This window comes from Haemaphysalis longicornis, unplaced genomic scaffold, assembly GCF_048455015.1.
Source record: "Haemaphysalis longicornis isolate Haplotype H1 unplaced genomic scaffold, Haemaphysalis longicornis Haplotype H1 scaffold_14, whole genome shotgun sequence".
NCBI lineage: Eukaryota > Metazoa > Arthropoda > Arachnida > Ixodida > Ixodidae > Haemaphysalis > Haemaphysalis longicornis.
The window spans coordinates 34319258-34332714 of NW_027526245.1; the positions used below are offsets into that span (position 1 = coordinate 34319258).

At 54.4% G+C, this 13457-nt stretch overlaps 1 protein-coding gene across 1 annotated transcript in view; it reads right to left on the minus strand.

Annotated features, from left to right (window-relative positions):
• Positions 1 to 13457, minus strand: part of LOC144164840 (uncharacterized) — a 76586-nt gene that overhangs the window by 42576 nt on the left and 20553 nt on the right. Inside the window, exon 3 of the mRNA XM_077695096.1 lies at positions 10394 to 10658. Coding sequence (XP_077551222.1) covers positions 10394 to 10658 — 265 coding nt within the window. The remainder of the gene's footprint in view (positions 1 to 10393; positions 10659 to 13457) is intronic.

The window sequence follows — 13457 nt, forward strand, 5'->3', positions numbered from 1 at the left end:
CCATCTGTGTCGTCATGGGCGACCATTATTTTTATTTTCTTTACCACGATACACACAGTGCCAATTTGGCATTAAAGTTGGGCGGAGGGGGGGGGTCGCACATACAAAATTAAAATACTGAATATTCCGGGCCGATATGGACCTCAGAAAAAAGGACATGTTGAACAGAAGTGTACTGCACGCAATTTAATTTAAGTTAATGATCCCATCTGGACGGTATTGAATCGGGATTTTGTAAGTAATAGTTGCGGTTGATTCCGGTTTGTAAGTGAAATATGCCGTGAGAAAGCTTTACTCGAAGCATTTTTCTGCTACCATGCAAAGATTGCTAAGCAATAGAATTTAGTGCCTGGCACACACTGCAGTTCCTAGTGTAGTCATTGCAAAAAAAATTAACAGACACATTTTGAATGCTTTCTATCCGCTCTATGTCTGTTACCGTTCAATACCGAAATTATACCGCACGCTCGCCTTATTTTCGTCGTTGGCTTGGATTGAAACGTTACTCTGAACCTAAATTCAAATCCAGTGCCACAAATTCGCCAAGAAAGGTGCTTTGTTACATATGTAGAAAAAAACACGCTGCTTTAGAGCTAAGGAAGAAGGAAGTCAAGCGTATTCCTTTAAATGAGAGTCTGTCGGAACGATTGTCGTGGCATATCAACGAATAGTGAAAAAAGCAGACCACCCAAAAAACGCTTCAGAATCCAAGCCCAAGCCATAAGTACTGATACCCCCCACGCCGACATGAATAGCCCCAGCATCGGATCCGTGAAGTTTTCCGCTTTCACGGGATACCAATTTTATGTCCTTGTGCCTCTCCAAACGCCACGAGCGAGCTATTTTCCTGGACGCACCGACCTCCCGCCGCTAAGCCTCGCCAGGAGTTCGACACACCAGGCAAGCCGGCGGGCCACGCGCCACGCGCTGCCGGGCCTCGCGCCACGTGCTGCCGGGCGCAGCTGCTGGGCCGCTCGACACCGCAGATCAAGTGCACGGCCACGCCACTCCCGAATCGCTCGAGATGGCTGAAAATGTGCTCGCCGACTCATCGGGGCCTCACCGCCCGGAGAATACCACCGCCAAAATGGACATTACGCCTGAAACCATGGATTTTACTGTACCCACGATCGCTGATCCCACCGCCACGTCGCACGCAGCTATGCCGCCGCCGGCCCCGGGCATCGCCAGTCATCTCGGCCGGACTGCCGTCGCTGTGGACGGCGTCGACCTTTTACCAAACGATACCGAGGGATGGAAAACCACCGGCAAACAAGTAAGCCAACGCCTTTCGGCCCCAACTTTACCCGAGAATTCTACCGCCCCACCCACGAAGTCTCCCACCAAAGATGCTGCCGTTGCCCACGGCGCTGCTCGCATGCCAAGGATTTTGCCGAAGGAGGATACTAAAATCTTTATGCGACCACGTGGCGGCCTGAACCTCGGCCGAATAGAAGCTAATATAGTCATGTCCGCGGTACTCACAGCGGCAGGCACGTCCAAAGAATGTGCGCGAGAAGATACCATCTGTACGAACATTGCACAGAATATTATCGTGGTCAGTACCCCCAACGAAGCACGTGCCGTGAAGTACACCCAAGTCCGCCATCTTTTTATTGGAGGCACCCATTACGAGACGCATGCCTATCGATCGGCTCCACACGGCACAGTAAAAGGTGTAATACGTGGCATCGCCGTAGAAGACACAGATTCCGACATTCAAGAAAATGTGGTCAACCACGCCAACCCCCTGTCCCTCGAGGCCCACAGAATCGGCAACACCACCACAGTGGTTGTGCTTTTCGCCGGTCCTAAGGTGCCCAATTACGTCAAGTATGGGTCAATGCTACTGCGGTGTGGGCTATACAGACAGCACTACGACGTTTGCCGCCACTGTGGCCAGATAGGACACCGAGCCGACGTGTGCCCGAACCCCAACGCCCGAGTGTGTTTTGCCTGTGGCACGCTCAACCACACCCAAGATCACGCGAACGCCTGCAAGCCTCACTGGAAACTCTGCAACGGCCCGCACCCGACCGGAGAAGCCGGCTGCACAAACAAATACAAGGTTCCCAAAGTTGTCACTCGGAGGCGCTGGGAGCGACGAGCGGAGGCGCAACGCCAGCAGCTGCCTGACCGCGAGGATTTAACACAGCTGCAGCCGTCGCCGGCGCACCAATCACACGCGCAGACGCAGCAGCGTCCCCCTGGCGGCCGCCAGAGCCGCTCTCGCCAACGCAGCAACGGACGAGAGCGCTCGGCCAGTCGGGGACGCAGCGCGTGCCGCTCCGCGTCGCGAACGGGACAACGCATCGGCCAAGGCAACACCATCAGCTGGGCAGGCGCCACTCGCCCGCAAATCACGGCCACCCAGCAGCAGAAGATAGCTACCGGAGCTAACCCAGAGATGCTACAACTACGAACAGAGAACGCACACCTCAAGCGTAGCGTCGAAGAGCAAGACGCCAAGCTCGCAGCACAGGCTGCAACGATCGAAGCCATCAATGCCAAGCTCGCTCAGCTCTTGGAGCTGCAGCGCAACCCGCCACGTGGTTACTATGACAGCTCCGCGGACGCCCACGCCACCACCTCACCGCCCGAACCCGAAGACACCCCGGAACCCACCCACGAGGACAGCGAAACCGACAGGCCCCAGTCCGACCGCAACAACACCGCGAACAAGGCCACTGAACCACAACCCAAGCGCCGCGCGCTAGAGAACACCAAAAAAAGAAGACTTCTCGCGCGTCTCGACCGCCAACAAGATCGACAGGACAGACTCGAAGATGCCGTAAAGTCCCATGTCGACCGCCTCACTGCGCTGGAGAACACGTGTCAACAAATGATGCACAGCATGCAGAACATCCAATCTATGCTGCTTCAAATTCGCGCCCAACTGCAACCCGAAAATGCACCGCCACGTCTGCCACCGCCGATGATACAACTGGGCCAACAGCCACCATATGCACCCGCTCCTGCCCAATCATGGCCCGCAGCCCCAGCTCATCACGCCCACGTCTAAGAACGCCCGGCGACCGTGGTCCACCGCGCCATCTCACGGTGTGGCAGTGGAACGCCAACGGAGTCCATAGCAAGAGAACTACACTACAGCAGTACTTAAACCAATACCCCCAAAGAAGCCCAGACGTCATTCTCATCCAGGAAACACACAGTGAAACCCCCTTCACACTCCCCGGCTACCGCACACATACCAGCCCGCCCAGCGCCCGAGCCGCCGGCAAGGGTGCTGCCCAAGGCGTGTGTACCTTAGTGCGCAAAGGCCTGACTTACATCGAGCATGAACTCAGCCTGAACAGTGCTATAGAACATAGGGCCGTAGAAATCGTCACCGGTCGCAAGAAAGTTAAGGCCAGTCTCTACATAATCAACATCTATAGCAGCCCGAAGCAATATCAACAGCGATTCCGCACTCTCCTACACCGGACCGACCATCTGGCTCAAGAGGAAGCAATTCTGCTGTGCGGCGATTTCAACACCCCCCACACCGCCTGGGGCTATCCCAAGACCACAGCAAAGAGTCACAGCCTCTTTGACGAAACGACGGAGGTGGGATACCAACTCCTCAACGACCCGGCCATCCACACCCGGCATGGGACGTCCGTCCTACGCGACACCAACCCAGACCTTACGTTCTACAAAGCCCCCAAGGACTGCACGAGAGCCACATGGCGGAACACTGGGGAAACGCTCGGAAGCGATCACTGCATCCTCGAAGTCCTTGTCCCGCTTAAGGATCGCATACCAACCCCGAGAGCGCAACAACTCACGGACTGGCAGCAATATCGCCGCCACCTCGATGCCAGCCTTCCGCCTACCATAGAGGACATTGACGACTGGACACGCGCTCTGCATTCTGCCACCCACGAGGTCACTGCACTGATCCCCATCGACGCAGACGCCCCGCTCGCCGACAGCCGCCTCGCTCACCTCACAGAAGCCAGAGCATCTATACGAGCCCGATGGAAACGCCAAAGGCACAACCGAAGCCTCCGCACACGCGTGGCGCAGCTCAACCGCGAGATAGAGGCTCACAGTGCAACCCTCTGCCGCCAACATTGGCACGCCATTTGCCAAGAGGCCGATGGCCAGATGCACAAAAGCCGCACATGGCAACTACTCCGACATCTCCTCGATGAGAGCAAGACCAAGAGCATGTCCTGACCCGCACCCTCCACAAAGCGCTGCGTGAGCTCGGCGACTCAGTGATCCGTCAACGCCTCGACGACAAATATCTCCCAGCCACCCCCCAGACCCCCTTCCGGACTACGTGGGGGCACCTAACCCGGGCCTCGACGTCGGACATCGAGGAATGGGAGGTGCGGGCGGCACTCCAGAAGCTCAACTGAGGGGAAGAACATTGGCGAACCTGATTGAACACTTCGACCTCGCCCTCCTCAACGAACCATTCACTCCTACCCGTACAGGCACAAGCACCTCAAGGGACACCACACCAGATTTATCATTCCTAGCTGGGACCCTCGATGCTACATGGCACAATTCGGGAGTGAACCTGGGCTCGGACCACGACGTACTATGTATCACTATCAAAGGACCGGCCTTTAAGGCGAGCATGGGGACAGCACGGATCACGAACTGGGACAAGCTAAGAAAAGAGCAGGAAGATCATTCAGAGGAGGAGGTGGAGGACCGGCCGTACTAGAACTGGGAAAAGGAGCAGCTGGCGCTGGTGGACAAGCACACGCAGAAGATTGCCACGACGCACCAGAATCCATGCATCGACGCACGACTGGCGCACCTGTGGGAAGCCAGACGCAGCCTCACGAAGCGTTGGAAGCGGCAGCAACATAATAGGAAATTGCGGAAGAAGATTAATGAAATTAGCAGGAAAACAGCTGAGTATGCCGCCGAGCTGTGTAAAGAGAGTTGGCTCAGCCTCTGTGACGATCTGCGCGGGACACTCTCTACCCGTAAGAATTGGCAATTGCTCCGCCATCTCATAGACCCACTGGCCAGCAAAAGCGCTACCAACCGAAGCCTGGCGCGCACATTAAGCAACTACGCAGGAGGTGCGAAGAAACTAATGGAAGACCTCAAAGACAGGTACCTGAATACGGAGAAGAGTGTGGAGCAACCTGGCCCGTACAGAGGCACCTCTAATGAAGTCTTGGACAGGCCTTTCATCGACTTAGAATTACGAACGGCCATTTCTGAAAGCAATAGACGCAGTTCCCCAGGGCCGGACACTATTACTTACAGACTCCTCAACAACCTTAACGACAAATCCAGACAAGAGCTCCTTGGACACATGAACAGTGCCTGGGAAAGCGGCGTTTTGCCAGGCAGCTGGAAGGAGGCGGAAGTCCAGTTCATCCCCAAGGCTGGGAAGTCACCACACATAGATAACTTACGGCCGATCTCCCTTGCGTCCTGCGTGGGCAAGGTTATGGAAAGAATGGTGTTGAATAGGCTGCAAAAACATCTGGACAGCACTGATCAGATGCCGGACTCTATGTTCGGATTTCGGAGGCACCTAAGCACGCAGGACGTACTGCTGCAACTGAAGGAAGAGGTCATGAAACAAGCCACCAAGCAATCGCCTAGAGCAATCTTGGCGTTGGACCTCAAAGGAGCGTTTGACAACGTCTCCCACGCTAGCATCCTAGCCAACCTTCAGGACACAGGCTGCGGAGAGCGGGCATACAACTATGTGCGGGATTTCCTGACAGGCCGCAGCGCTCGAATCAAGGTGGAGGAAGAGGTATCTGCACCCATAGTGTTGGGAAGTAAGGGGACCCCACAGGGATCCGTCCTGTCGCCTCTTCTCTTTAATATGGCACTATTAGGCCTGCCCAAGGCGCTCGGGGTAGTCGATGGTTTGGGGCACGCACTCTACGCCGACGACATTTCGCTCTGGACGACGAAGGCGGGCTCCTCAGGGTGGATTCAAGATACGCTGCAAGCAGGCGCAGATGTGGTTAGTAAATACGCGAAGGAGTGTGGACTGCGATGTTCGCCTCAAAAATCTGAACTGGTGGTTGTCCGCCCTCGGGCGCCCAAGACACAGAAGGAAGACGTGAAGGTGGTCATAGAGGGAGAAGACATCGTTCCAGGGCCCAGTGTTAAGATTCTGGGGCTCACCATCCAGGCAGACAACAAGGCCACTACGTCTGTGCGCAAGCTTATGCACTCCTCAGGACAGATCCTGCACATGCTTCGGCGGGTGGCAACAAGGTGGAGAGGACTGAAGGAGAACGACACCCTGAGGCTGGTACAAGCCTTTGTGGTGTCAAGAATAACGTACGCCACACCTTACCTCCTGATGAACAAAGGAGAAAAGAGCCAGGTGGACACAGTAATACGCAAGGCGGTGAAACAAGCCATCGGAGTTCCCATAAGTGCGTCGACGGACAAGCTCCTCCAGATGGCTCTACACAATACAGTGGACGAGCTGGTTGAGGGCCACCTATCCAGCCAAAAACAGAGGCTGAGTCACACTAAGGCGGGCCGCCGTATCCTGGATAGAATCGGCTGGAGCGTGGCAGAGCTGACCGATCGAGAACAGCTTGCGGACAAATGGCTAGACGCAATCAAGACCAAGCCTCTCCCAAAGAACATGAATCCGGCTCACCATGGCGGCAGGCGTGAGGCTAGGGCTCGTGCCCTCAACAGGCTACTGGAGAGCGAAGACGGTGTCGTCTTCACGGACGCCTCGAAAAACAAGGGGACGACTAGAGCAGTGGCGGTGGTGACAACTAGGGGCGAGCTGCTTACAAGCGCATCGTTTCAAGTCAGAGATGTGGAAGAAACGGAAGAGTTGGCAATTGCCCTAGCCCTGACCCTTCCGGGAATTGCCAAGGTTGTCACCGACTCCCAGCAGGCGTACAGGAACTTCCAGTCAGGCTGGGTGTCCCGGCGGGTACTTCGCATTCTGAGGGACAAAACACCTCCAGAGAGCCATGTTGAATTAGTATGGGTTCCAGCCCACTCCTTGGTGGAGGGCAATGAGTTTGCCCACCGACAGGCCCGCGCGTTAACGTACCGGGCAACGGCTGAGGAGGAGGCCAGAGGTGAACCTATGGTGACCTACAGAGAGATAGTGCGGCACTATCGACAGGATAGGCAGAAACTTCCTGCCCCGCACCCAGAACTCACGCGGGAGCAGCAAGTACTGTATCGACAGATTCAGTCAGGATCTTTCCCTCACCCTCGCTTACTGAACAGCATGTTCCCAAATCAGTACGACAAGACTTGCCCGTTATGCAAGCAGCTCGGTACTCTTCGCCACATGATAGGAGAGTGCGACGTCAGCCCAAAACACCCACCCCTCATCAGCAACTCCTCCACTAAGAACCCCACCCTTACCCCTAGCGAGCGATGGGAGATCTTGCTGTCCAGCCCCGCCTTGGAGGATCAGCTACGGCTGGTTACCAGGGGCCAGGTGGCGAAGACAGCATATGGAATCCTGTGAAGAGGGATCCACTCTCATCCAGCGCGTTTTGCGCTGACGTGCTGTGCAATTAAAGTAGTTCCTCCTCCTCGGCAGCTGAAGCTGACAAGGTCACCAACAAAGCCCTGCGAAACATGACCGACGGCGCAATCTCGGCGCTCACAGCCTACTACAACAAGTGCTGGCAAGCGGGAAAGCTACCCCCACAATGGAAGAAAGCGCGCACAACGCTTATCCCCAAACCCGGCAAGCCTCCACACATCGATCACCTCCGACCGATTTCCCTTACATCCTGCCACGGTAAGCTGCTGGAGCACGTTCTCCTCAATTGCTGGCAGACGTACCTCGAAGAAGCCGACCTGTACCCCGACACTCTGCTGGGCTTTCGGACTGAGCTTAGCACACAAGACGCAATGCACCTCATTCAACACGAGATCCTGAACCCCCCCGCCGGATCCCTCGACAACTACGCTCTACTGGGCCTGGATCTTCAGAGCGCCTTTGATAAGGTGCACCACTCAGCAATCCTCGCGCAGGTCTCGCACCTCAACTTGGGACACCGCACTTTTGCGTATGTCAAAGACTTCCTCGCTAACCGCACGACACAAATCGTGGCCGGCGACATCGAGCTCCCAGAGAAGACCCTGGGTAGCACCGGCACACCCCAAGGATCAGTGATATCCTCCCTATTTAACCTAGTCATGATAGGAGTTGCCCGCAGACTGGGCAGCCTCCCAGACGTCAAACACACCATTTACGCGGATGATATCACCATATGGAAGGCCGGTGGCAGCGACGGACAAATCGAAACCGCTCTGCAGCAAGCTATTGACACCGTCGAAGAGCAACTCCAAGGTACGGGACTCCGGTGCTCCCCGGCAAAGTCCGAACTGCTCATCCTCCCAGCCCCTGGCACGCGCAACAATCGTGAAGCACCCCCTAACATCAAGCTGAAGACGAAGGACGGCACCCCCATCCCGCAAGTCAAGTCCATACGGGTACTCGGTATGTACATTGACGCACTCCGCCACAACGGACACACGTTACAGCGCCTAAACGCCAAAATCACCACGGCCATGCAACTCATCCGCAAGGTAGCCACACGATATGCCGGCATGAGAGAGACCAGCCTCCTCCGGCTAGTTCAGTTTTTCGCCGTTAGTCACGTCGCATACGTGGCGGCATACCACAATTGGAAGCCGGCGGAGCATCAGAAAATAGACGCCCTAATAAGGAAAGTATACAAGACAGCGCTCGGTCTCTACACGTATACCAACACGGAGAAACTCCTCGACCTAGGCGTTCACAACACGCTGGCCGAGATCGCCGAAGCCCAGCGAACCACACAGTTCGTAAGACTCACCCAGACAAAGACAGGCCGTGCAATCCTGGCCCGCATCGCTTACAACCCCCCGGCCACATCGGCCCTACACCCACCGGCCCACTGCCACTAGTCTTCAGCCGACGGCTCAGGATCCCCCCGCTGCCCAAACACATGCACCCCGACGCCAACCCCGAACGTCGCCTAGCCCGCGCGAAGGCCCTAACCAAGATGTACGCACAAGACACAAGCGCTTACTACGTCGACGCCGCACCATACCCCGGCAGACCCGATGCTTACGCGGTCGCCGTCGTATCAGCTGCCACGGGAGCCCTCAAGACAGCCGCAAGCATACGTACAACACACACGACTCTGGCCGAGGAGTTCGCTATCGCTCTGGCCCTCACCCAACTTCCGTGCACCACGATCATCAGCGACTCTCGCTTAGCGATCCTCCGTTTCGCCACCCACCAGTTAGCCCCCGCCACCCTACGGATCTGCACCCCCTCCTGGGCACCCGCAAAGCTCGCCCGACTCACATAGTTCCCGGCCCACACCGACCTACCGAACGGCGGAACTGTTAACAGGAATGCGGAGGCGGACGCTACGGCACGCGCGCTTACCAGTCGCGCAGCCGTACACGACCCCGCACATTCCGTCCAACAGCTCCCCCCCAAACCCACGCCGCTCCTCACATACGGTGAGATTCTAGCCTGGTACCGCGACAGCAGACGAAAGTACCCACCGCCGCACCCCGACCTCCCACGAGCGGAGTCGACGATACTCCGTCAACTCCAAACGGAAGCGATATGGACCCCCGTATTCGCCAAGCACATCCGCCCCACGGTTTACCCGACCGACCACTGTCAACACTGCAACGCCGCCAGGGCTACAACACCACATCTTTTATGGGATTGCAGGCCCCCAGAAGACACCCAAGACCCAATGCCATCAAGCATGGCACTCGCCATAAGAAGCGACGACATCGGCCATCAACGCGGCACGGTCCGGCAGGTGATGGACATCCTCGCGCGGCCACGGCCGAAAACGCCGTCTCCACTGAGACGCGCAGTGAGTAGGCGGCCGTAGCGGGGAGGTCCACCACACACCTCGCCGCCCCATCCCTTCTTTCCCCACCCCACTACTGCTGGACATTATAATAAATGTTTTATCTCTCTCTCTCTACCTCTGTCTCACGAAACAATGAAGAGAAGCGGGAGAGAGAAATGCCAGCTTTCTTTGCAGATTTCTCAGAAAATAACGCCGTATCATCTTTCAGTTAAAACAAATCTCATTCGGCCTTTAGGGTCCGTTTAAACGCGAGCATTTTCGTCCGCACGTGACCAGACGCCCCTGTCTCTACGTAGTGAACCAGCCAACTCTGACGAAATAGCGAGCGAATTCAGCTGTAAGACTCCTTACAGCGCTTGCCTCATTCATTCGAGCCGTAGCGCTGGAACGCAATTTTCATTATTACGGAGAGCCTGTATCAAGCAAACCACCCGTGCAGCCGAGAACTTATCGAGGGACGGCATTTCAATTTGGCCACAGGGGCGAAGAATGAACCATCATTGCGCAGCGTCCGGCAGTGAACGTGAGAGGCTGATACAACTATGGCGACATTTATGGGATCGCTGACTAACCTGCGTGACGCCGTTTCCCAATTCCGTGAATTCGAATTCGACGAAGGAAGGCCAGGACCAGTAGAGCTTGGCCTGAACTATGGCCCCGATCACAATCTCAGACTGACTGCTGGATAGGTGTGGCCACGGCAGTTCCATGTCCCGCATGTAGCCCCGGATGCGCGGCGTGTAGTCCGTGTCCTGCGTCACGATGTCTTCGCACGACTTGTACAGCCGGGCGGCTTTCTGCACGGCAGTCTGCCTCTCGGCGGGAATGATCTCCGTCCTGAAAGGCAGACGCGGGAGGAGTTACGGTTAAACCTGGATGTAGCGAACATCTTTGTAACGAATTCCTGGATTTAGCAAAGTTTTTCATTTCCCCAGTGCCAGCCCCATTGAAACCCATGTGTTAGCGAACTCTATGTAACGAAGGCGTTGCGACAGTTAACCTTGCTGTAACCAATTCACTACGCTGATAATCCATTTGTTTTTACATTTTTTCTGAAAAATCGGCTGCAGAAATGCACTAATCTAGCAAACTTCGCCCGGCGCCGCAAACTATATATCCCAAGCGTTTCTAGTGTCAGTGCGGTGTTGTTTAGGTGCTGGACCTGCCTGTCAGCGTGTAGTCGCGAGTCTCCACTGCTATGTGTTGTGTCTCTTCGTCGGCGATGTGTTCTGCTGCCGGGAAACCAAAACCTTCGTTTTTTTCAAAGCAAGCTGGTGATTTGATATGCCGTCTGCGCCGGCGACAAAGAAAAACGTCGGCGTCCCAGCTAGCACTCTATCGACAATTGTGAGTGCTGCAAAGCTCGAAAAAAGGGCACCCTTTCGGCATACGTTTGGCCCTCGACACGGGTTAACACACTGCAGTGTCAAAAGGCTAAAGAGATACTTAAGTTACGTTTCTGAACACGGGGGCGGGGCTAAGTGGCCTTGCCGCTTCAGTTTCAGTTCACTTTCAGTTTCAGTTTCAGGGGGTGCCGTCCTCATTCCAAAAAAGTAGTACAGTAATATTATTATACAGACGAGGGTCCCAAAGTTAAAAACTGTAACGGGACCCTCGACGCATTACAACAATCAACAAATTAGATAAAGTAAACAAGCAACGAGTGAATGGCAATCAATTATACAATATAATGGGGTGAGTAATCACTATAAGCTAAGTGACACATCAGGAGACGAAAAGCAACGCAAATAAGGAAAGAAGAAAAGAAGAAGAAAAACGGAAAAAAATTACATCAAGTTTAATGGCGGACATTGTCAATCAAAATACAATTATCTAAATTGCATAACCAAAAACCCAATGCCTCCAAAAAGCCCATAAACAGGCGGCTAAGAATTTGTCAGACGGAAAACAAGCGCTAAATAAAAACACAGGACGAGGACTGGACGGTACAAACCGAAAACTTTTAAATGACTCTTTGAATGATGACAATGTAGGCATCGTTTTAACAGAAAGAGGCATGTCATTCCATAAATTAATGCCGTGTAGTGACAAAGCTCGTGGGAAAGAAGCACGTAGTTTTTCACTCTGAAGGGAATCCTTGAAGGGTGAGTTCACCATCACTGAAGTCTAGCATTTTGATTTCGCGTCTGCTTCATTCACGCTAGCCTTAACTCGAAACCTGAAGGTAACGGAAACGTGCATGTAACAAAAAGAAAATGCGAATTTTTTGTCAGCTTTGTTATATCCAGGTTTAACGGTACTACTTTGAGTTCACCTCCGATTACGCCTAAACTCTAAGAAATCGGGAGAGTATTTGCAGAGTCCAACAACAGTCATTGTACTCTTGTAAGCTTTGGTGCACGCCCCTCGAAAGCTGCGGGCAGTTAAATGCAATGTTCGCTCCCCGTGAGTAGGAAGAGCAAAACTGACCGCGTACTCTTCTCGTGTGGGGCAGAGTGCAGCCCCAGTTCGCCGCGAGATCGACATGTAGGTGGCGACAGCGTCGCGCTGCTAGTGTGGATGCTCCGCTGAGCGGCCCGAAAAGGGCCGCTCGACATTGGCTTGTCATTGTCCAGGTACGCTGTGGGCGCGCTTTGTGCCTTTTTTCGCGCTGTATGTGCGCACGTAAGGTGCAAACAAGAGTGGTACGCTGTAGTTCGGTTCCCCAACGTCCAATGTATAGCACGAAAGCGGCAATAAGTTTTCATTACTACTGTTGTGAAAGAAGATGTTCTCCGATCCCCGCGCATGCTGCCATTATCATCATCATTATGTAAATAGAATTCATGGTTCCCTCTGCACGTCCCCGCCCTTTGTCTCCTGGTTTTCCACAACATTGGTGCAAGAAACCCGGGAACGAAACCCCCTCGACGACTCGGAAGTATCCGACCTTGGGTTCAACAACGATGGAAGCCAGAGACCGCACCGATGCCGACGGACGTGCCTACATACCGAAGGGCCCATGAGAACTGTTTACTACAGCGGAATCTCATCGCGTGTTGTGGAATTTGGGTGAGTCAATCGAGAGCCGCATTTCACTGTGGAAGAATATGATGGCGGACGCGGGAAAAGAGGACAGTTTATTGAAGCTTCCTGCTGTCAGAATCATTACCATAAAACGACAGGCACTTCGTGCACTAATACAGAATATTCGAGCAGAAGCCCTTGCCGCAGTGACCTGCCCGCAGCCCAGTGGCCTAGCGCTCAAAAGCCTTCTTTATCGCCTCCAAGAACACGAAGCCAAGCTGAAACAGCTTGACAAAGAGCTTGAGCCACACGCAGCCCCCGAATGTCTCGAAGAGGAATTTAACACATGCTTTGAATATGAGGAGATTATCATCGACACGAGAACAAGATTACGGTGCGCCTTACAAGACGGGATCACAACAGAATATCAGGGTACTGCTGATGTGTTATCCGGCATCTCCGACTCTTCGCTCGTAAAGAAGTCTTCAGGTAATCGTGCTCCGCATAATTCAATTCCGACACCGCCTATTACAATCGAGTACCCCGCTAATGAAGCCGTTCCGGGTGAAGCTTCAGCAGAAGATTTCCCAACTAAAAACCGTGAATTTATTCGTCCGAAGCACTCAGAGAAAACACCTAACGACAGAGACCAATGCCAGCGTGAGCCAC